General features: G+C 32.7%; 2 protein-coding genes across 5 annotated transcripts in view; one reads left to right on the top strand and one right to left on the bottom strand.

Moving 5' to 3' along the window:
• Positions 1-3,799, bottom strand: part of dos (daughter of sevenless) — an 82,681-nt gene extending 78,882 nt beyond the window's left edge. For 2 of the 3 annotated variants that reach the window (XM_035371401.2, XM_035371400.2), the window contains exon 1: positions 3,360-3,798. Coding sequence is in view for 2 of the 3 variants with exons in the window: in XM_035371400.2 (XP_035227291.1) it covers positions 3,360-3,425 (66 nt within the window). In the remaining variant the exon portion in view is untranslated. Of the gene's footprint in view, positions 1-3,359 lie in introns of all 3 variants that reach the window. The other variant, XM_035371399.2, reaches the window with a different exon arrangement.
• Positions 3,800-5,547: 1,748 nt separating this feature from the next.
• Positions 5,548-25,292, top strand: part of LOC118187052 (calpain-15-like) — a 174,138-nt gene continuing 154,393 nt past the window's right edge. For both annotated transcript variants that reach the window (XM_085824047.1, XM_085824048.1), the window contains exon 1: positions 5,548-6,024. In XM_085824047.1, the coding sequence (XP_085680173.1) occupies positions 5,732-6,024 (293 nt within the window). In that variant the 5' untranslated portion in view covers positions 5,548-5,731. The remainder of the gene's footprint in view (positions 6,025-25,292) is intronic.

Genomic DNA, 25,292 nt, shown 5'->3' with positions numbered 1-25,292 from the left:
GAAATTACATGATCGCGAAAAAGTATTTACCCTTTACAAATATGAACATTTCCACATATAAAATAAATAAAATATCCAAAAACTTTTACCTCTAAATCATCTATTACATTATACACGTCACCAACGAATTCATACATGAAGCATTACAAATATTTATTATCAAATATTTAAATTATTTCCATGCACATTTATTTCAACTTAAACATACACCAAATTCCTACAAGTATAAAATTCACAAAATAACTATCATTTCATTAAAATATAATTAAATTCAAAAACACCACTTAAAATATACATGAGCACATACATTCAATTAATAAAAATTACCTTACAATCCTAATTACTTTAAACTAAATCATTGCTAATAACAATTTTCCCAATAATACCAAATTCCTTTCCACCTTACATTTCCAACAATGCATAAAAATAATTAAAAATACTAACTTACCTAATCTCCTTCAGAATCTTCATTACGTGGCGGATACACTTTTCTTCATTCTCTTTCAGAATCTTTAAAATCATACTTATCTTTCAAAGCAAGATACCAGGTAAAATAAATAACATAATAAAACATGTTTATTTCTCTCTCACACAACCTTAAAAAACATTTCTTACTATCCTTTTCAATACCACTAAATACCCATTTCGAATTCAATTTACTTACGGCCATGGGATCCAAAAATTCACAAACACTATTTCACACAACACAGAATAAAGCCAAATACAAAATTTCCAAATTTTTTCCCGATTTCCCCCCTTTTCCGATTAAAGAACCGTAATTCGTCCATTAATATCACATGACATATCCCATGATCTCTCATTTCCCCCACACAAAATAATGCGTAATCGGAACTCAGTACTGCTCCATTATTACCAAAGTCCCAGGTAGTAACCTTTATCGCCTCCAAAATGTCGCCAAACTACCAGTTACCGTAATGTAAAGATCAACCAAAAAAATATCAAAATAACATAGGATTGAATATATAGTTATTTCGATATTTTTATTGGTCAGAACTTTTGATTATGTGAATTTAGGGTATCCCTAGAAGTTGTTTCATTTATTGCCAAGTTGTTTCATTTATGGTAATCTGAGCAAGCAGTTGAATGTTATGGAAATCCTATTATGATGTAATCGTTTGCATTATTCTGAGAAAGGTGAATCTTTACATTATGGTAATTGGCGATTTTTTGGCAACCAACCCTGCTACAGCAACCTGCTAGTTTTGTTTTGGATGCCATTTTGTTTTCACAAAGTAAAGGCATTTTTTTTTTTTTTTTACTCAACATTTTTTTCAACAATCTGCTAACCGAATTACGCTTATACTAGAACTTTTATGGAACAAAAATGCTTAATCTTGATGAAGATTGGGAGAAAGTGCAGAATCGCAAACTGCTTCCCGCATTTTTAAGAATTGAACATACACGGTATACATGTGCACGTCGACCTATTTTCACTTAAAAAAAATCCCAGAATTGCACAAAAATGGCATTGCGCACACTCTTGACTTTATCTATGCACACATCGACCTATTTTCACTTGAAAAATCAAAGAAAATTGACAAAAATCCAATTCTTCTTACTCTTGTAAAAAGGTGCCAAACAAATAAGTGGGCTATTCTGCACTTTAGCAGCGAAATTATTCCTAAGTGCTAATTAGCTAAAATCACGATCGGAATTTTCCAGAAAGTTTCACATTACATGTCTCATGATCTCTCATTTCTCTGAGACAAAATAATCTGCGATTTGAACTTTGTACTTCTCAGATTATTGCTAAAGTTCTAGCTAGTAACCTTTATCGCCTTACCAAAATGTCACCAAACTACCTGTTACCATATTCTAAAGATTAGCCCCGAGAAATTTTGAATCAAGGGATGTTTTTTAAGGTCTTTTGTGGTGTGTATGTGTTTAGGAAATAGTACATTGCTTGTTTCATTGTTTAGATGGTAGAATAGCTGAATGTAGTAAGATTAATATGAAGTTTCTGTACGATTTGGAACGAAAGGGGAAAAGTGCATTAATTGACTGGTGTGTAAATGAAGGTTTACTTAGTAGCCATTTTCGGGAGAGTCCGGACGCCGATGTATGGATTCTACTTCAGAAAATTTTAGGAAGTTTTTGGATGCTGTTAAGGAAATTTTTTTTGCGACAGAGTTAAGTACATACTTGCTTTGTGTAATGCTTAAATGCATAATCCTTTTTCATGTCATTTTATTGTTTGGTTTAAAATGTAGTTAATTGAGATTATGTATTTTTTGTTTGCCTCTACTGTACAATTGGGTGCTTCTTTGACTTTTTAAGTGAAAATATATCGGTGTATATGGAAACTCAAGGGAGTGTGCAAAGGCTAGTTTGTGCAATTCTCCAACTTTTTTTAAGTGAAAATAGGTCGGTGTAAACGTGAGTCAGTAATTACATTTTTGTGCAATTCTGGGATTTTTTTTAAGTGAAAATAGATCAATGTGTACATAGGTACCGAGTTTGTGCAATTCTTCGTCTTGTTCAATCTCTGCTATGCAAACCAAAATAACAAGTCAAAGACTTGCACAAATTCGGTATCCACGTGCCGCCAAAAATCACCAAGGGGTACCCAGTAAAGTTTATAGTTTTACCAGTACAGTTTATATTTAATAAAAAGGTAAAATATACTTTTACCTTTTTATTAAATATAAACTGTTTATTCAAAATGATTGAATACTTATGAAAGTTTATTTTTCGAATGTTTTAATTTTCTTCTATCTCCCTTCTTCTATCTCTATTAGAAGATATAGATCTTCTATATCTTCTAATATCTTAACTAATTAATTAAAAAAAATAAAAAATTAGAACGAGATAAAGATCTAAATATTTTTAAGTATTTTTTTTTTTTTTTAACTGCACCATTAACTCATATTATTAAAAGAATTAAGAAGCATCCAAGCTTAGATAAACTGAATAGCTCACGTTCCTTATTAATAGCGCTATCGAGTTACTAGCTTTTTAGGAGATAAGAAGTTACACTAATTTAATTTACAAAATGAAAAACACTTTTCATTATTATTATTACTATTATTAAAAACATTTAATACTAATCGAAAAATAGCAAAATTTTTTCCAAATTAAAATCAACGGTTTTCCTTTGCTTTTGTGATTAGAAATTATATACTTTCGCATATTATGCTAAAAATAAATTAACAGACTTTCGAATTACTATAATTAACATAGCCACGATTATACACCGTTTAAATACCAAATTTTTTTTTCTCAGCATAAAATCAAATTAGCTTGCCTTAAAGTGGTTCCAGAATATACTGGTCTAATGTATGAAATAAGAGATTTTCATATGACTAAATAAATATGACTCTGTTGCATATACTACATACCGCTTTAAATATCCTTTTCTCAGGCGGGGATTTAACCAGCCAGCCGTCATGAACAACACCTTCCATTCCTTAATACTTGTTTTCTTAAATTTCTTTTCGTAACATGGCTAATTTAAGCTAATATAAAATCCATAACTAAATTTATCATTTGACGGATGCATAGACACTACTACACGTTAAGCAACCAAATACTTCACTTGGTCAGTATCACTAAATCAGGGAATAAACCGCAGGCCAAATGATCTTTCATCACTGTGAGTAACAACTCGTAAGCATAACAACTGCGGACACTGCTGAAGGCACAAGTGAAATAAATAATACGTTTTTTAAGCGTGAGAAATTTAATAACAAGGCACCAAGTTTCAGTTTATTGTCACAAAACACGAGCACAACAAACGACGAAACTGACTTTAACTAGACATGATATTGCCATACTCGTGAATTTAAACCACAGTGTTATTTTTCTAGTTGTTATTTTAAACAGCATTTTAACGTAAAACATGCACATATCGTAAAACAGTCAAATTATCATTATGAAAAAAGCAGTCATTTCTCAATGACACAAAGCACGGATATATATTTCATTAAAATAAGTTCTGAAAGTAGTGCAAATATTGAAATTGCGGTCTTTAAACAGAGCAATTTCTTATCATATGAAGGCTTCTAAAGAGAAGAGCCTCTAAATAGAAACTAAGTCATTAATTTGTTTTAATATTTAATAGCTTAAAATCAGAATTTAATTAATTTTTGTTTAATGGAAAAGTGAAACACTTAAAAACAATTCAGGCCATATTGTATAGGGAGTAACGCCACTACTCCAATATTTTATTGAAGGCCCTATTATATCTTTTACAGATCTTTTGAAATATTTTAGAAATTCTCATACTTTTTCATCATTTCAAAGATAGTTTTTCTCTAAATAGAAATGAATCAACTGTTTGTAAATACTTAATTGTATTGATTTATTTATTGATTTCTTTCAATTCTGTACTTTGATTAATAGTATCATTTTCTTTTGCGTAAAGCTTAGATAATAATAATAAAACGTAATTTATAGAACCTCTTATCTCGCAAATCTAAACCCTTGACAAGTTTCTTAAACTATATTAAGGGAAGATTCATATATCCGATTAAAATTGCAATAGAGCAAACATGAGAGGCGCAAACTAAGTAACGTACGCAACATTATTTCATGGACCACCCACTTATCATGTGTAGATAAAATCTTCTTTATTGACTTCCTCTTTTATCCCACAATTTACTTCAGCTTATTATTTGTACATAAAATGCTCTTTTTTAGAAATTACACAGTATTTTCAGTAATTTGCAACAACAGAACACATAGGCAATAGTTATACTGCATCAGTCTGAGTAAAATTTGAGTTTGAAATCTTCCTAAAATGTTTATTTTGCAAAGAGGAGAAGATTTTAGATGAAAAAATTCTTTAATATTTTATCAGTTTTTCTCCTTGTTTTCATGATAAAAAATTAGTTTTAAGACCATAGAGGCTCTACAGAAGCCAAATGCCGCAGTTATTTGGAATTTGTTTTGGTTTCGTTTTCTGAAGTTGAATGGTAATCGATGGATGTGTAAGTTTTCTATGGTATTTCACGAGGCTAAAATAAATGGAAGCCGACTTCTGTCGGGAAACTTTCTTAAGGTATTATTTAGGGAAAATGAAGCTTAGAGGCTGTACTTTCGTATTAGGGTTTAACCAACACCGACTCTTGGTTCCTGGTACACAGAACAGCAATGCATTAATAGGGATAATGGATCCCGCTCTTGTCTTGGAATCATTAAGCACTTATAATCCATCGGCAAAAATAGGATCATGTAGACTCTACGTATACGAATAAGAAAATGCTCAGATATACTGGGATATGCATTCTTTCTGAGATATACCTACTGCATTCTTTTTAACTAATATGTTTAAGAATAAGCAAAGGTACTTTTAAAACAAATTTCGAACCTTACAATTTGTTATAAATCCTTTACCGAAATCTGCTACAGATTTATTATTAATTACAATCAAGCAATATCGATGTTTTTTGGTGTCCTATAATTATATTACTTAAGTTGATATTATTGCAAGACATGAAAAATATCCTTCAATTTTATGTCTTTTTATTTAAAAATTACCAAATATATGATTTAAAAAATGCATTGAATTTCAGCCCTGTACGGTGCTTTTCTACCATAAGATGGAGCAGCTGTTTCATCTCGGTGTTAAAGATGGAGAACGTGCGTCTGCTTGTCAACACAAGCACAAAATAATTACTTTGTGCCAAATTACTTTCTTCTTCAATATGAGCAACGATGAAATGCACAAACTCTGGAATCATAATGAAAAATCAATAGTAAGGTTCTAAAAATGGGATCCAACGCTTCTGTGTTGCAATGGCATTGCAGAAATTGTACATCTATCAATCCAACCGAGAGAGGATCCTGTTTAGTTTGTGGAGATCGACGCAGGTTAAATGATTCTCCGAAGCTGTTATCAGAAAATGCCCATCGGAGTAAAATAAACGGATCTTCACGTTCGAAGAAATACGGGCCAAACTCTCGCTGTCAAAAGGAAGTAGAAGAGATAGAATTATCGCATATTGTCTGTGCTCCTACTCCGGACAGAGCTGTAAACTTGGTAACAGCTGATGTTGATGCACGGTAAGTCTTTGCCGTATTTTTGTGGTTTTAAGTCGGAAAAATGATGTTTGATATTTTTATTTGAAATTTCTTGTATTGAAGAAAAATGCACGAAATATCTGTACTCTTAAAAAAGGAAACAATATTTTAAGAGCATATGACGTGATATAAAACACCTAATATTTTTAGTAATTACGTGAAAGTTCTCTGCAGTTGGATGCATTCTGTTTGATATTTTCAAATTAATTTACGCATAAGAATTGAAACCCTATGTTTAAAAATCAAAACTTTTCTTTTTCATTAAAGTAACATTAATGAAGCAGTTTAATTTAGGTAAATGCAATTTAAGTTTGCTTATTTTAAAATTTAAATCTATGTGGAATATGAGAATAAAATTTTCGAATGGCAACTTTATTTTGGTTATAACTATTATTCTTGAGATTTGTTAATTATGAAGCTTTTGTTCTTAGTTTTACATGTACATTGTGGAATTTATGAAATTTCTACAGTCTATCAAAAAATGTATTGCTTACTAATCAGTGCCTTTCAGTGTTAATGCATTTATACTTTGTTTGCTTACAGATATTTCTATAGTTAACTGTGAGGTATTAAAATAAATTATTTAAATAAAGAAGTATATTATTGTTACATGCACTTTTAGACTTCAGTGTACTTAAATTATAAGCTGTTAGATCTGGGGAAAAAAAAAAAAAAAAAAAAAAAAAAACTGAACTTGATTCTCTATGCAAAATGGTGTTTATGTGTAATAATAGCATGCTTATGGTTGATAATGTAAAACAAAGTTTTTATTAGATTTTAATGTCATTTTATCTTCTTCATTCACATAAAATGCATACTGGATGAAAAATTAAGTTCACATCGAAAAAACATAAAGTATACTGTTAATTACTACTAAATCATATGAATTTTTTGTTGCACTTCATTTGGTATTCTTTTCTTATCAAGACCTTACTAGAAAATGTATGTATGTATGCACATACATGTATACTATATGTACATCCATATGTACATGCATACATGAACACACATCCATATATACCTGCATATGTGCATATATTTCTGAATCTGGTTCCGATAACAGAAGAGTACCCTTCATTTAAACTTGTTTGCTCGAATTATTCTACCTTGAATAACCGATCTGTCAAAGCAAGTTGAAAATGTCAAAAATTGCAAATTTCAAAATTAACTGTTCTGCCAATTTTTGTCATATGGGAATAGACTTCTTTTAATTTTATTTTTTCATAATGAGTATAAATCCTTCCAAAATGTAAGTATAGAAACCAGGAGACTGCATTTATTTTTTCATAATGAGTATAAATCCTTCCAAAATGTAAGTATAGAAACCAGGAGACTGCATTAAAAGTTAGATTTCCTTATCTATCCAAAATTAATGTTTTTTTTTTAATATAATAATTAAAAAAAAAAAAAAGAACAGTGCAAAAACATGAATATTTTTGTCATTTAAAACACTTTTGTAACTAGAAGTACATGAATGACTGCAAAAATAAAGGCCAGGTAAACTGGGTAAAATACATACTGTATACTATATATGTAGACAATAAGCAAGAAATTTAGAACCAAATTCACAAAGACATGAAAGAAATTCAAAACCAATAAATCTAAAATTCTTCATAAATGTGTAAAAAATCAATCAATAGGTATCAAACCAGGAGAAATACAGAGAAAAGAAATACAAAAATAATGAAAAATAAAAATATATAGGCAGAGGAAGGCAATTAATATCTGATTCAACGTTATCAAGAGGAGGTGGATCAGATTTAATTGAACCCCTTCTTTCTTTGGAAAATCACTGCATTTCTGTTAATCCAAAATTGGCTGATGACATTGTAAAATATTTAAATTCAACAGTTTCCCTGAAAATTCTGTGCCCACCAGCGGCCGAGCGGTAAAGACGCTGAACACTGGTAGTTCGGTCCGAGGTTCGAATCCCACGAACGGGCTGGCTGCATGGGCGTTTTCGTGGTTTTCCCCATGTGTAATGTGTATACCATCCAGTTTCCATTAGAAAGTCCTCCACGAAGGCATCCCTCTCCTTAGGCAGATAGCCCTAGTGTGCTTTGCCATAATTAAATAATCCAATCCAATCCAACCGTTAAAATTCTGAGGAGATCATGAGATATGTCATCTGACATATATGGAAGAATCATAGTTCTTTAATCAGAAAAAGGGGGGAAATCTGGAAAAATATCTGCAGTACTTTATAGCATTTTGTATTTAGCTTCATTCTGTGTTGTGTGAAATAGTGTTGCTTAATTTTTGGATCCAATGGCCCTATCTAAAGTGAATTCGAAATGGGTATTTAGTGGGATTGAAAGGGGTAGAAATAAGTGTTTTTTTTTAAGGTTGTGTGAGATAGAAGTAAAGATTGTTTATTAAGTTTTATTAAGCAGTATATTCTACCTGGTACAACCTGGTTGCTGGAAGTCATGCCTGTTTGGAGGATGAAGGTTTTCAGCATCTTGCTGTTAACCATAAGTATCATTTTAAAGATCCTGAAACAGGCATACATATGAATACGATTGAGATTCTAAAGAAGATTAGGTAAGTTAGTATTTTTAATCAATTGAGGATATTATTTTTATGCATTGTTGCCTAAATATAAGGAATAAATATAAGCAATGCCTAAATATAAGGAATAAATAAATTAGTATGCTATTATTGGAAAATTGTTATTAGCAATGAATTAGTTTAAAGTAATTAAGATTTTAAGCTAATTTTTATTAATTTAATGTATGTGTTTATTTATATTTTAAGTAGTGTTTTTTAATTTAATTATATTTTAATTAAATGATAGTGATTTTGTGAATTATATGTTTGTAGCATTTTGGAATACATTTCAGTAGAAGTAAACATGTATGGCAATAATTTAAATATTTGACACTAAGTATTTGCAGCAATTTTTAATGTTTGCGTTATAAATTTGAAGGTGACGTTTATAATAGATAATTTAGAGGGAAAAGTTTTTGGATATTTTATTTATTTTATACGTGCAAATATTCATCCTTGGAAAGGGTATATATTTTTCGCGATCAGGTAATTTCATGTATGTTCTTTTTACCGACTTCAAATATTCATAAAATTTTCCTGCATTTTCATGGAAATTTTTCTAATTTATGAGAAAAAAGCAATGTACATGGACAAAGTCAAGAGTGTGTGCAATGCCATTTTTGTGCAATTCTGGAATGTTTTTTTAAGTAAAAATAGGTCGACGTGTACATGGTTACCGTGTATGTGCCATTCTGAAAAACGCGGCAAGAAGTTTGCGATTCTGCACTTTCTCCCAATTTTGCAGTTATTCATCTTAATTATGCCCTTTTGTTTCATAAAATTTCTAGCATAAGCGTAATTCGGCTAGCAGATTGTTGGAAAAAATGTTGAGTAAATAAAAAAAAAAAAAAAGAAAGAAACCTGTCTTTACTTCTTGAAGACAAAATGACGCCGAAAAAAAAAGTAGAAGGTTGCTGTAGCAGGATTGGTTGCCAAACTTTCGCCAAAAATCGCCAAGTTACCATAATCCAAAGATTAACCAATTTTGAACTGCTTTCCAACAGTTGATTCTCAAATATAATTAAATAGTACAAAAACCAATCTTTATGTATTAATTTAATGTCCAATAATGAAAAAGAAGACAGTTAAAAGTCATTAATCCGGAATGATCTATAATCTGGACCTCAAACCTACAAATTACGCGCATGCGTCAATGCATAATGCGTTGACGCATGCGCGTAATACCTTTATGTATGCGCATAATACGTTTACTCATGCGTGTTTAATGTGTAACGGACGGTATAAGCTAAGCTAAAATTATCTAATTATCTATTTCAGTTAATGTTGCAGATTGCGTTCTTCCTTAATCTTCGAATCGGATCCGGCTTATTATTTTTTGCAGACTGTTAGAGCAATTTTATAAAAGTAAGCTTGAACTTTCGATTATGTCAAATAGAATTTACGATACTGGAGCTGCCAAAGCGAAAGTATGTTTCGATGTCCATCAAACAAAAAGTGGAATTGCTGCAAAAAATGGATAAAGGCATATCCTTTGTTTCTCTAACCATTCTGAAATCTGTTTATCAATTTCACGCTGTTCTGCTGGGGGGGGGGGGGAGACTTCAACTGGAAGTGGATCTGTCAGCGCTATTCTTATCTTCAGGGCAGATGTTTTTATTTTATTCAGCTTATAATTCCTTACTAAATGTAGTATTTCATCTCAGTGTACTCTGTCTTGTTATTTTAAGTTAATGATATTATTTTATTTAAGTTAGTGATATTATTTAAATCAAATCCATTATAAATATCACGAATGCACATCAAATAGTTTTCTGGTTGCAATTTTCTAATTTTGACTATGCGTAATGTATGCTTTACGCATGCGCGCGTTGAAAGAAATGTTTAATAAAGTAAACAAATAAATATTAAACTTTTTTTTTTGTAAATTTTGATACCCTTTAGATCATAATTGCTCTTTATTTCATAAATTACGGTTTCATATTTTTAATTTTATAATTTCTGCATGCCATTTTACCAGATTTAAACTGATAATCTATAATCCGGAAAAACCGATAATCCGGAATTACCTGTGTTTGGTACTGCTGATTGCAATAAAAAAGGGAGATGCATAACTAAATATTACAGCAGTTCCATGTACAAAATTTCAGCATTCTATGGCTAATCATTTTTGAGTTGTGCAATATATACGAGTGTGGATCAACAAGTAAGTTTCACTTCCAAGTTATGACCATTTATTAAATTGTCAGTTCAAAACCAACATGGCTATGACAGCATACAATGTAAGTTCTCTTTTCCACACAGTTCCCAAGACACTCTAAACATTTCTCCGAACACACAACCAACTTTTCGATTCCGGATGCATACAATTTTTCTCCAGAGCTATGTAACCACACGGAGACAGCTGCTTTCATCTCCTCATCATTTCGGAATCATTGTCCATCGAGATGCTTTTTAAGCTTACCAAAAATTTGAACGTAACATCTCACAAGGCTCGCCAAACTTGCAACCTGCTGTAGCAGTTTATGTGGGAGGACGGCAACATCCTCCATGCAGTTCCAATTTAGCGCTATGTGACTTTCATGTTTCCAGTATGCTTAAAAAGCTTCTCGGTGGACAACAATTCTGAAATGATGAGAAGGGGAAAGCAGCTGTTTCCGTGTGGTTATAGTGCTGAAAGAGATTTCTATGCATCCAGAACCAAAACGTTGGTTATCCGTTCGGAGAAATGTTTAGTGTCTTGGGATGTGTGGAAAAGTGAACTTACATTGTATGCTGTCATGTAGCTTTTGTGTTGACAATTTAGTAAATGGTTATAACTTGGAAGTGCATCTTACTTTTTGATCTGTCCTCGTAAATGCATATTTACATACATAGGTACAGACGACATGAAAACTCCTCTTTGAATCCATTTAAAATCCATTTACAATTCACTTTGGAAAAAAAAAGGTCCTTTACTCTATCTGTACATACATACGTTATGCAAAAAAATCATCCAAATGGATTTGGGAATGGTCAAAAAGGTATTTATTTTGAAATATGATATCTGAAATTTTTCAAAATTGCAATACTTCCTTTTTTTTCATACAAGAAAGTAAAAAGTACTTTTGCTGAAGTTTCAGTTTTCATTAACATTTCATATACATTTTGTTGTTTCATTTAAAAAAAAAATACGTTAAAAATAATCTAAATCTAAATATTTGTATTTTTCGGGTTTGGGAGAGATGATCTAGCAGTGGTAAAGTGAGTGCAGGGGGCTAAACAGGTTTAAGAGTCGCTGATTTAGATACTGTGCAACCAGGGCCGTATTTACGTATATGTTACACAAGCTATATAGCTTAACTTAGAGCCTCCACTTTCTTAAGGGCCCCTCCAAAAATTAAAATATAGTATAAATAGTATTAAAATGTATTATAAGAGACTTATAAAGGGCCTCATATCTCAAATAGCTTAGGGCCTTATCAAGTCTGTATGCAACCCACTTTCTATAGATTAACTTTACCTAACAGCTCTGATTCTTCCATTCTTATGCATTTCTGATATTCTTGGTGTTAACTCTTTACAATTCTTTACTTAGCCACAAGGGAAGGGCCTCACATTTTCTTTCTGAATGACATTTTTAACCTATGGTGTCAATGTAGTTTACATCAAATGCCTGGTATTCTTTTTGGTACTTAAAAAGGACACTTTGAAGTATTAACTTGTGTATCTATCAAATTTTTAACTACACGTCTTCAAGGCATTAGATATGAAAATTGTAAAAGCATTCTTCATATATATATATTTTGAAATATAATCATAGGCCAAATTTTCATTTAAGAAATTTTACTAAATAGATCAAATTTTCATTTTTTGGGAAACTGCAGCAAGCTGAAAGATAATGTACAGAAAAAATTAATATAGCACAAGATGGTAATAGAAAAGTATTAAGTGTATATTATTGGAAATTACTATCAGATTTCATTTCCAGTACTTACAAAATAAGGGAATTTTTTTCCATACTTCATCTAGTAGTACTTTCCAGTAATACTGATAATTAATACTCTTGAAGACCGATTTTATATTTTTTTATAAAAGTATAACAAATGTCAGTTGGATGAGAAATATGCCAATACAACATTTAATATTTGGCAAAAAAGAAATCTTAGTTTGTTGAAGATGTTATTAAAACTGTGTCAGTTTCAAGAGTGATCAGATACTTCTTCAAGAAAAGGGGGGACATTTGGGGGGGGGCGAAGGGGGAATTTAAAAATTTTCTTCGCACTTTTTCCCCCTTTTGAAGAAAAGGGACCTGTCCACCCTTGAAACTTAAGAGTTTTAATTAAAATCTATGCCAAACTAAGGTTGCTTTTTTGTTTACTATTAATGTAATGAATGTATATTTCTGCCTGTTTCTTCTTATAACTGGTGTTGTTTTACTCAGTAATATCGTTGTTTGTTGTATGTTGTGTATATCCTGAAATGAGTGTATTTGTTCCAAAATTTACCTTACCTTATCTGATAAAGTATTTTTTATTTTTCATACATATACAGATTTATTCAGAGACATAATATTCTAACTTTCCTAATACGATGAATTTTTATGGAAGTGCTTAAAATATACTAAATTATCATGGAATAAAAATTTAAAAAGCACTTTTGAATATTTCATTTCTTGGCAGGCCATTTAAAGATTTTATTTTAATACTATTTTAAGCTGTGTTTCTTGAGATATATAAACCAATTATAACTGACTGATAAAATTTTAGTTTCTAAATGGGTTTTGCCAAAAGATTTCTTAAGCGAGGGGAGGAAATGGTACTTGGGTATTATCTTGTCAGTGGTGAAAATTAGCTACCATCAAATCATGAAATTTAGTGGAGATCTTGCCAAAGTTATACCAGTCATTCCTGTGGAATTCTCAAGAAACTGTCATTTGTTTATTTAATAAATAATTAGTATTTGACCCACTTCTTGTAAAAAGGCTTTTGTTGGTTTCTACTATTTTGTTAAGCTGTTTGATTTTACTGGAAGCTCTGTTTAGAATGCTGTGAGTATAAACATCCCACAGGTGTTCCAGTTTGTTACTGTTTTGTTGGCCATATTCAAGCTGACCATATCATGTTCATTAATACATACTTTTTTATGGTAGGATCCCATAACTGGGGAAACAGTCCATTGCTTATTGTTCCATAAAAGGCATGTTCCAAATTTTAATATTTTTTTCATAATGCATGAAAAAATATAGTTGCAATCAATTTATATCCTTGTTCATAAAAACAAAATGTGGCTTAACGAGAGTCAATCGATGTTACATCAATGAAAGTGCAGATTTTATGAGTATGCTATTATGTCATGCTTTTGTATACTTGGAGCTAAATCACACTTCACGAGAGTTTTGCAGTTAATGGGGTAATATGTAAGGACTGAAAAAATATGTAAAATATAAATTAAATTTTGCCAAGATTATAATTAACAATGCAATTTATTTTAAGGATATTAATTATTAGCTATTTTCTAAGTTTTCGAAATTTCTTGGTTGGTATTAAAAAACAGTTTGTTGTTACCAAGAATTTAAAATATGAATTTCAGCAAAGTGTTTAAAAGTGGTGAAAAAATTAAAGAATGGGTATGATATATATATATATATATATATTTCTGCGTGCAGGGGATGGGGGAGTTTTTTTCTTCCTCATTCTGGATGTTGATTACTTTCAACTCAAGTTAATTGTCATATCAAATGGAAGAACATTCAGTACTTCTGTGTTACAGTGTTCTTGGCATGACATGGAAATTAGTTTGTTTCACATTTGTGAGAAACAGATGATTACTGATGCACACAAACAATTCATTCAGCATCTACAGTATATAATTTATTTAATGTCAGAGCTTGAATTATGGCAGAACCTTCTCTGATACTTCTCAGGTTTTGAGTTAAATCATAATTCCAGCTAAAGCATGGTGGAGCCCTAAATAAAAGGGTTCTGACACTTTTATGTAACCATGTTTTTTGATCTCAAATTTTATTTGAATAATAAATAAGCCATAAAAATCTATCCTAACTTTTGAATGCATGCCGTCTTTTCTTGAGAAACAAACCCTTGGACAGAGGTTGAAACTTTTAAAGAAATAAATGCTCCCTTCCACATGTCAAAGGTTTATCCTCTAAGAAATGTAATGACTTCATGAAAGCAGATAATTTATTTATTCTGAAAGCAATAGAAGTGATCAGCCTGATTGGGCATGTCCAATATCAATTATAAGTTAGTTCCAGGCCTCATAATTTATAATAGGTAGATTGCAGAACATTTCCTAACACACTGAGTGAGCAAATTAGCCACAGGCTATGCTACATATGCCCAAGTATTGCCATGCAAAATGATGGGAAGACTGTGCAAAAAATGTTGTTTCTTCTTTCTACAGTGTATACTGCCGGTTAAATTTTAAAAACGGGCAGTTATAGTGCTCACTCATAGTCTGTCTTTGGAACAAGCTAGTACAGCTGCACATGACATTCAACACAATCTTCATGCTGCTTAGATTCTGATGGACTTTTAATGCCCATTGTAATCTGTAATAAAGCCCTTTCTTCAACTGGCATTTGAGTTTTAACTCGTACTGTCTGGCCCATGCCTCATTCACCCTATTCATATAACAATAAATACATGCAGAGTTGTAGCTAGGGTTTTCAGCGCCCAGGGACAACTGAAGATTTCGTGCCCCCTACTGCTTGCCAAGGATGGAAAACATTTAATTCTAAAATGTTGTAACATCAGTTTGGTGCCGCTTGGATTCTGCGCCCGGGGACAGATGCCCCCCTCTAGCTACGCCCCTGAATACGTGATCCAGACTCTTTGATGGATCCACTACATGGTTTATCCTTTGAGCTTGGAACTATAGGCTTGCAAAACTTCAGTGACATTTTAATGTATATAAGCTGTGCTACATAATTCAAAGACCCCAATCATAGCATAGGGGCAGATTAAAAATTTCATCTCACAGATACACTGTGAAGGTTTTGAAATTTGCAGAAATTGTTGAAAATGTTAGTCGTCACGGTACCCACTTGTATGGCTGTCATGTCACTACCCTTTCGTATAGCAGAAACTAAGCTTGTATATTTTATATCTGACTGTCCAAGTATAGGGCTCAGCCAGTACAGTAGATGACATAAGGATGACACTATTGATATGCCATGTGAAAGCCCTTCTTTCACTCATAGTGCTCTAAGTGGGTTTAATTAGCATCTTATTATAAATATTTTTACATCTCCAACAGCTCTGCTGTTCATGCTTTAATCCACCTGTGGGATCCTTTGGTGTCCCATTAAACAAACCTTTCTGAAAGCACACACCTATTTTGTTAAAGTTGAGGTCCAGTGTAGTCAAGTCCGAGGTCACCTTTTTATATTTGCAAAGTTTTTATCTAGGGCTTTGATTAAAGGCTTGTTTTTGCTCGGTTCGAGTCTTTTACACCCAGCATGCTTATTCGCATTGCTGTTACATAGTTGATTTGTGATAGCACAGAAAGCGGCAAACACGTCATTAAATTTAATTTTAAGAAGAAATATGGCAAAAATTGTTGGAAGGTGTATCAACTGCCGAAGAAGCTATTGAAGAAAATAAAAATGGAAGTGATCCCGTATTTTTAGTTCACGCAATACTGATTCAGAAACTGATACAGATTCTAAAAATCAAAATGAGAATGGCATAAATTGCTTTATTGGGGAAAAAAAATATCGAAAATGAAACTGGGGGGAGGCAGTGTTTGCCCAGCGACAAAGCACAGAGAAACGTAAATGCGCTGTTCCGAATGTAAAAAAATATTTGTGCTTGTAACACATGACACATTTTGTTCAATGTGCTGTTAATATTTGTTATTACTTTTTTTCTTTGTATCTATAGTGCTAATAAAGAATCAATACAGAGTAAAGGTATTTTATTTTTTTCCTTTGCTAAGATATACGTTTTCTATTTTTTAAAAAATTTTATTTCATAAAAATATTTGGAGAAATTAAAATTTTAATATGTATGCTTTTTAAGTTTGATCATAAAATTTTTATTGATATAATTGTAACACTTTTTCTGAAGATTTACAATTTTTTCATCAAACAAACATCAGCAGGTCTTTTAGGCCCAGTGCAATCACTCGTGTAACTCAAATGAGCATGCATACTCCCAGTCTAGATCATTGTAGCTACTACACAACTTTATAGCATCAATTCATATAAAACTCTATCCTTCATAGTGCTTCACATGTGCTGCATTTAGTGCTGACCTCAGACCGCTGGTTGCCCTTTTTTATAGAAATATAATACGTTAAATAATCATTTTGCCACCCTTAAATTTGGCCGCCCACATGTTGTGCACCATTTTGCCCCTCTCATTATATAACATTTCTTTGTATAAAAAAAGAGTATATTTTGAAAGTGGTTAAAAGACTTTCAAATTATATGCATAGTTGTATTTAGAAGAATTTGTGTGCTTCCGGGGAGGAACTATGAATTTTCTCATTAAACTTGAATTTATGTGGGATAATTTTAATTGAAAGGTGAGAGTTTTGTTTTGGAGGGGTGAGGAATAAAATTTATCAGTTTGGATACGAGAAGCATTTTTCTTATTCTTCTTGATTCTCTTTGCTTTTTCCTAAAGATTAAATAAACAATTGTGTACGATTAGCACCCACTAAGAATTAACTCTTTGCACTCGAAACCATTTTCGACCAGCCAAATCAGCAACTCGAAATGATTTTCCGCATATTTGGTGTATTTCTTACAGTTCTAAAAGGAATTCGCAGAAATCTAATGGTTCTTTTTTATATCTGAAGGTGCTTGCTGTCCCACGGCTGTTTCACTGAATACAAACGTTATTCTGTTTGGTATATTTTTTCGGATTATGTGCACGTTATCCATTCTGAATTTTCTATCTCTTCTGCAGAATAACAGTCGGTTTCAAAATAATTATCTATAAGGCTGATTTTTCTTACACCTTTTACTTTGTCGGTATCTTCATAACTGCTTACCTCCTCTCTGTCGTCAAGTGGTCTATGCATAGACATAATTTTGTTTTTACAAATACAAAACGAAGTTCATAAGCGAAAACTCGAACTCATATTCACTTGAACTGGTTCCGTCACTGGATTTCATTCCTTTTGGGCTTTGTAGCATGGAAAATAATATTCCTATTTTCACAACTGTCGAGATCGAATAACGTTGAGGACATATGTATAACAGTAAATCTTATGTCCCAATCACATTATGTTTCGGTTACGCGGAACTGCATGTCGAAAGAGCAATTCTCAGAACCCGCAAATTTCCAGCAAACCCACATAACTAGGTTACCATTTTCACTTACTTACAAAGACTTGAACACTAAACAGTAATCGATTATTGCTCAGATTGGGAACACGTGATCCTTCAGAACCAGAACTTTCGTCTGATTGGTTGATCTCTACCCAGGACAGAGCCCCAGCTGAGACATTTTCAGTGAGGTTTAAAAAAAATCCCACGTAGTCGCTACATTGTTTCCGTAGTTAGGCGGGACTTTCAGAGGGGCTCCTTTTTCTAGGAGTCCTCCTGTTTAAACCAGTATTACCGGAATCTTGTTTCTCAGAAATGTCCCGTCTAGCAGGGACTGTTGCTAGTAGTGATAACCTCTTATGAAACATATTTAAGATGAAAGATTGGCCGTTGTTTTATATGCATGTATTGTTGAATACAATCATGAAGAGATGTTGCCCAAACCAAACCTAATAAATAAAAATCGTTTCCACTCGAATTAAAGCTTCAAACCGAGTCACCTCTCGAGTAACGGAATCAAATCATGTGGTGACTGAGAAACACCTCTCGAATGCAAAGGGTTAGATCATTGTAAAGTGTATGGTGCCAGATTTGTAGGTTATCAGAAACTAATGAACCTAAAAATGAAAAAAAAAAAAAAAAAAAATTTACTGTCACATAATAGAAGTTTGAATTAAACTCCAGTAATGCTTGTTATAATAGAAAACCAAACAATTGATACTAATTCAGAAGTCAAACAACAAAAATCAGCGTTAATTTACAAGATTTTCACAGGACTAGTTTCGATGGTTTTACCGAACCATCATCTTCAACTGCAAAACCGCAAATGAACAAGATAGGAAATAGTGTTTAGATAAGATAAGAAAGCCTGGACAAGAATAAGCAAGTGGCGCCATCTGTTGGCGAAACCAGAACTAAAACATAATTTCTCTAAAAGCCGAAGGCAAATTTGGATTGGAATTAGGATCGTTAACTAGAACAGAAAGATTTTTATGAATGTGAAATGCCTCTAGAAAATCCAGTTCTCCAATGGAAGATGTTTTTTGAATAATTTTGGCAGCAGAAAAATTGAAAATGTGATTTTCGGACCAACAATGTTGAGCAACAGAAGACTTCTGTGTTTACTTTTTTCTAACATATGCCTCATGTTCTTTGACGCGAAATTTTAAGGCTCTCTTAGTTTGGCCAATGTAAATTAAACCGCACTGGCAAGGAATCCTATAAATACCCCAGGAATTCATATCCGGAATGGGGTCCTTGAGTATAGAAGTTGGAATTTTATTGATGGGAGAGTAAACAACCCGAAAGTTAAATTTCTGCAAAATATGTGCAACTTTACAGCTAATTGATGGAAAGAAGGGAACGACAACAGAATTTTTATAATCTCCTAAAATAAGAGTGTGGCTTTTAGTGTGTTGAGATGAGAATTTTTTAACTGCTTGATTAATAATGTTGGGTGAAAAGCCCCTGTCAATAGCTATTGCTTTTAAATAATTTAGTTCTTCATCAAGGGCTAGTTTGGAGGAGCAAACTTGAAGAGCACGGAAAACATAGGAATAAAATGAAGCTAACTTTTGTTTAGTCGGATGACATGATTTAAAGTGTGGTGGAAGGCAAACCGATGAAGGTTTACGGTAAACTGTAGTACTGAAGTTGGATGTGTTACGTGTGACCAGAATGTCGAGAAACGGAAGAGAATTGCAAGTCTCAAGTTCAAAAGTGAACTGAATAGCAGGATCAATAGAATTCATTGTTGAAAGAACTCTATTTAAATCATCTTTATTACCTTCAAACAGGGTAAAAGTATCGTCTACGTAGCGGAACCATACCGGGAAGTTTAAAGTTTCAAACAATTTTGATTCATAATAATGCATGTAGATATCAGCCAGGATGGGACTGAGGGGGCTTCCCATGGCTAATCCCTCAGTTTGCTTGTAATATTTATTTTGGAAAACAAAATGTGTTTGTTTCAAACAGAGTTGAGTGAGAGAAATTAGCTCATCAATTTCGATGCAAGAGAAATGAAATTCGCGAAGTCTGGTTTCTAGACATCTTAATGCACCCTCCACTGGGACATTGGTGAATAATGATTTTACATCAAAAGAAACCATGAGTAAATTACGAGGAGAAATGTTTTTAACCTTTTTTACAAACTCTATTGAATTTTTTATGGTATAAATGTTATTGTCTAATAGATTGGAAAATCTAGAAACTAAATATTTAGCTAATGGATACGAGGCAGTACCTAAATTTGATACAATAGGGCGGAAAGGAATACCACTTTTATGAATTTTGGGAAGAGCATATAATCTGGCACAATTCGCAACAGATGGGATAAGCGAATGTTTTAAGTTGCTTGAAATGATTTGCGAAGATTTGATCGCAGTTTTTATTTTGGATAAGTCCGAAGGTGAAGGATCTTTAGGGATCGGATTATATGGTCCTTCGTTTAAGAGTTTAGTGACACCATCGATGTAAGTGTTCTTATCCATGACGACTATCTGGCCACCTTTGTCGGCCTTTGAAATGACAATATCCGGGTTAGAATGAATCTCGCTCATTGTAGCTCTTTCTCTCGCAGTTAGATTTGGTTTCAAAGGTTTATTATTGAATTTCACATTATGAGCGATAAGATGCCTGATCATTTCTTTCTGTGAATCTGAAACTTTACTGAACTTGAAAGCTTTTTCGATAGGAGCCAAAATCTTTGGAATCGAGGGTTTACAGGTTTGTGAGAAGTTAAAATTATATTTTAGAATTCTCTCTTGTTCTTCTGAAAGACTAACATTAGAAATATTAACTATTGGCTTGATGTTTACAATGGGAAGATTTTTCGAACTACTTGAACTGGAAGACTGTAAAAGAAGTTTTTCGAATTTAACTGCAAGGGTGTTTTTATGACGGTTAACTGCATTCTCCGTTTTAGACCAAGACTTTTGTTTAAGGGCAGTGAATTTTGGATATGTTTTAGCGAGTTCCAGATGAAGCTTATAGAGTTCATGTTCAATTTTGGACAATTGTTGACGTGTATCCCTTATCACGGACCGAAGTAAGGCAAGTTTGCAATTTAACAGAATTCTTGAAACGCGACTCGAAGGTTTTTGATTAGATTTGATTTGAATAAAATTGGGGATCAATTTTTTACATTTACATTTAAGTAAAAAGTCAAGATGATTCAGGAATTTTTGCCGTTTCAGGCGTAATTTAGTGAAACGATTAACGGATGAAGGCATGATAAACAATGCAGAAAATCAAACTAAATTAACTGAGCAATAATAAAGTACACACAAAATAGCAGAAAAATCCCTCACTGAAATGAATAGAAAACAAAATGTTTGTAAGCAAAATGCATGAAATCAGACAAGCAAAGCACAATATCCAAATGTACAAAACAATGTTTGCTTGTCTGATTTCATGCATTTTGCTTACAAACATTTTGTTTCCTATTCATTTCAGTGAGGGATTTTTCTGCTATTTTGTGTGTACTTTATTATTGCTCAGTTAATTTAGTTTGATTTTCTGCATTGTTTATCATGCCTTCATCCGTTAATCGTTTCACTAAATTACGCCTGAAACGGCAAAAATTCCTGAATCATCTTGACTTTTTACTTAAATGTAAATGTAAAAAATTGATCCCCAATTTTATTCAAATCAAATCTAATCAAAAACCTTCGAGTCGCGTTTCAAGAATTCTGTTAAATTGCAAACTTGCCTTACTTCGGTCCGTGATAAGGGATACACGTCAACAATTGTCCAAAATTGAACATGAACTCTATAAGCTTCATCTGGAACTCGCTAAAACATATCCAAAATTCACTGCCCTTGAACAAAAGTCTTGGTCTAAAACGGAGAATGCAGTTAACCGTCATAAAAACACCCTTGCAGTTAAATTCGAAAAACTTCTTTTACAGTCTTCCAGTTCAAGTAGTTCGAAAAATCTTCCCATTGTAAACATCAAGCCAATAGTTAATATTTCTAATGTTAGTCTTTCAGAAGAACAAGAGAGAATTCTAAAATATAATTTTAACTTCTCACAAACCTGTAAACCCTCGATTCCAAAGATTTTGGCTCCTATCGAAGAAGTTTTCAAGTTCAGTAAAGTTTCAGATTCACAGAAAGAAATGATTAGGCATCTTATCGCTCATAATGTGAAATTCAATAATAAACCTTTGAAACCAAATCTAACTGCGAGAGAAAGAGCTACAATGCGCGAGATTCATTCTAACCCGGATATTGTCATTTCAAAGGCCGACAAAGGTGGCCAGATAGTCGTCATGGATAAGAACACTTACATCGATGGTGTCACTAAACTCTTAAACGAAGGACCATATAATCCGATCCCTAAAGATCCTTCACCTTCGGACTTATCCAAAATAAAAACTGCGATCAAATCTTCGCAAATCATTTCAAGCAACTTAAAACATTCGCTTATCCCATCTGTTGCGAATTGTGCCAGATTATATGCTCTTCCCAAAATTCATAAAAGTGGTATTCCTTTCCGCCCTATTGTATCAAATTCAGGTACTGCCTCGTATCCATTAGCTAAATATTTAGTTTCTAGATTTTCCACTCTATTAGACAATAACATTTACACCATAAAAAATTCAATAGAGTTTGTAAAAAAGGTTAAAAACATTTCTCCTCGTAATTTACTCATGGTTTCTTTTGATGTAAAATCATTATTCACCAATGTCCCAGTGGAGGGTGCATTAAGATGTCTAGAAACCAGACTTCGCGAATTTCATTTCTCTTGCATCGAAATTGATGAGCTAATTTCTCTCACTCAACTCTGTTTGAAACAAACACATTTTGTTTTCCAAAATAAATATTACAAGCAAACTGAGGGATTAGCCATGGGAAGCCCCCTCAGTCCCATCCTGGCTGATATCTACATGCATTATTATGAATCAAAATTGTTTGAAACTTTAAACTTCCCGGCATGGTTCCGCTACGTTAGCTTCATTGATACTTTTACCCTGTTTGAAGGTAATAAAGATGATTTAAATAAAGTTCTTTCAACAATGAATTCTATTGATCCTGCTATTCAGTTCACTTTTGAACTTGAGACTTGCAATTTTCTTCCGTTTCTCGACATTCTGGTCACACGTAACACATCCAACTTCAGTACTACAGTTTACCGTAAACCTTCATCGGTTTGCCTTCCACCACACTTTAAATCATGTCATCCGACTAAACAAAAGTTAGCTTCATTTTATTCATATGTTTTCCGTGCTCTTCAAGTTTGCTCCTCCAAACTAGCCCTTAATGAAGAACTAAATTATTTAAAAGCAATAGCTATTGACAGGGGCTTTTCACCCAACATTATTAATCGAGCAGTTAAAAAATTCTCATCTCAACACACTAAAAGCCACACTCTTATTTTAGAAGATTATAAAAATTCTGTTGTCATTCCCTTCTTTCCATCAATTAGCTGTAAAGTTGCACATATTTTGCAGAAATTTAACTTTCGGGTTGTTTACTCTCCCATCAGTAAAATTCCAACTTCTATACTCAAGGACCCCATTCCGGATATGAATTCCTGGGGTATTTATAGGATTCCTTGCCAGTGCGGTTTAATTTACATTGGCCAAACTAAGAGAGCCTTAAAATTTCGCGTCAAAGAACATGAGGCATATGTTAGAAAAAAGGAAACACAGAAGTCTTCTGTTGCTCAACATTGTTGGTCCGAAAATCACACTTTCAATTTTTCTGCTGCCAAAATTATTCAAAAAACATCTTCCATTGGAGAACTGGATTTTCTAGAGGCATTTCACATTCATAAAAATCTTTCTGTTCTAGTTAACGATCCTAATTCCAATCCAAATTTGCCTTCGGCTTTTAGAGAAATTATGTTTTAGTTCTGTTTTCGCCAACAGATGGCGCCACTTGCTTATTCTTGTCCAGGCTTTCTTATCTTATCTAAACATTATTTCGTATCTTGTTCATTTGCGGTTTTGCAGCTGAAGATGATGGTTCGGTAAAACCATCGAAACTAGTCCTGTGAAAATCTTGTAAATTAACGCTGATTTTTGTTGTTTGACTTTTGAATTAGTATTTATTCGGCGTGTTATTGTGTCTTAATTAAAACAATTGATGTCAAAGGAGGGGGGAAGGTTCATTTAAAATAAGAGGTTACGAAAATCTCGCATCATCGTACTACTTTCCTACTTAGCGAACGGTACAAAATTAAAATCTATAGTTATTTTAAAAAAGGAAGACGATGCCGAATTGTATCTTCTCTAACGGCGTTTTCATTCGTGTCACGAGAAAGGATGGATGGACGAAAACGCTGTGAACAAGAAATGTTTAGCAAAAGCATCCTTTGCCTTAAAGAATCTAGAAAATATTTTACTATGGGACATGTTCAAATTCAATGTAAAGGCTATTATGGAGAAATTGTTGAAAGAGTGTAATATAGACATGGGCAGTTATTTCAGGCGGATTAACGCCATTAGGTCAGCTTTTAGATGTGTGTATCAATATACCATTCAAGGGGAATAATATAGATGTGATTTTAGATGTCGTTTTAAATTGACAGTAGAATACGTGGGTGTTAGAAGGTGATAAAACATTTACAAAAGGAGGCCAAATGCGTCTTGTCAGTCTAGAAATAGTGTGTGAGTGGATTATAAAAGCATGGAATGAAATTAAACCTGACATAATTCAAAAGTTATTTAAAAAGTGCAATGTATCTTACAATCTGGTGGAATAGAAGATGATTATCTCTTTACGGATCAGAGTAACAGTGATGGTAAAGATGAAACAGAATTGGATGATGTGTCTGAAGATGAATATAACGAACTTTTTATGTTATCCGAAAATAAAAATTTTTAAGTTCTTAAAATGCGTCATTTCTTTTAGATACATGTAGAAATCTAATTTTTGTAGGCTCATCTTTTCGATATTTTAAATCTATCCTTTCCTTTAAAAGTGATTGAATTTTCCCTTTAAAAGCTGATTGTATTATGTTTTCTTATATTCCGGTTAAGATTATCTGGCATATAATACTTACCCGTAAATTTCGATCTTATTTTTTCTATTAAAAGTGCGCTTTATAAGCTGGAATATACGCTACTTCCGATTTTGTTACTGCCACTACTCATGTTGCTACTTTTGGTACAGCCGATTGGAATAAAAAAAGGAGGTGCACTATCATATAAGTCCCATAATCAAAATCTTTCAACATTCTATGGCTAATCGTTTTTTGCGTTATGCGAGATACATATTTACGTGCATACATTTAGACGTCACAAAAAATGTATTTAAAATTCATTTTAAAACCATTTTGCGAGCCGTTTTGGAAAAAAAAAAAAAAAAAAAGAGTCCTTTAGTTTGACCGCACGTGCAGCTGGTGCGCAAAAAAGTAGTTCATATGAATTCGGGAACGGTCAAAATGAATGTTTCCGTTGAAATATGATACTCGAAATTTTTCGCGATTACAATACTTTTCTAGCTACGTGACATA

Source organism: Stegodyphus dumicola, chromosome 9 (genome assembly GCF_044657685.1).
Source record: "Stegodyphus dumicola isolate Sdum_Otavi_A_Nest chromosome 9, ASM4465768v1".
Classification (NCBI taxonomy): domain Eukaryota; kingdom Metazoa; phylum Arthropoda; class Arachnida; order Araneae; family Eresidae; genus Stegodyphus; species Stegodyphus dumicola.
This window is presented reverse-complemented; position numbering and strand designations above follow the sequence as displayed.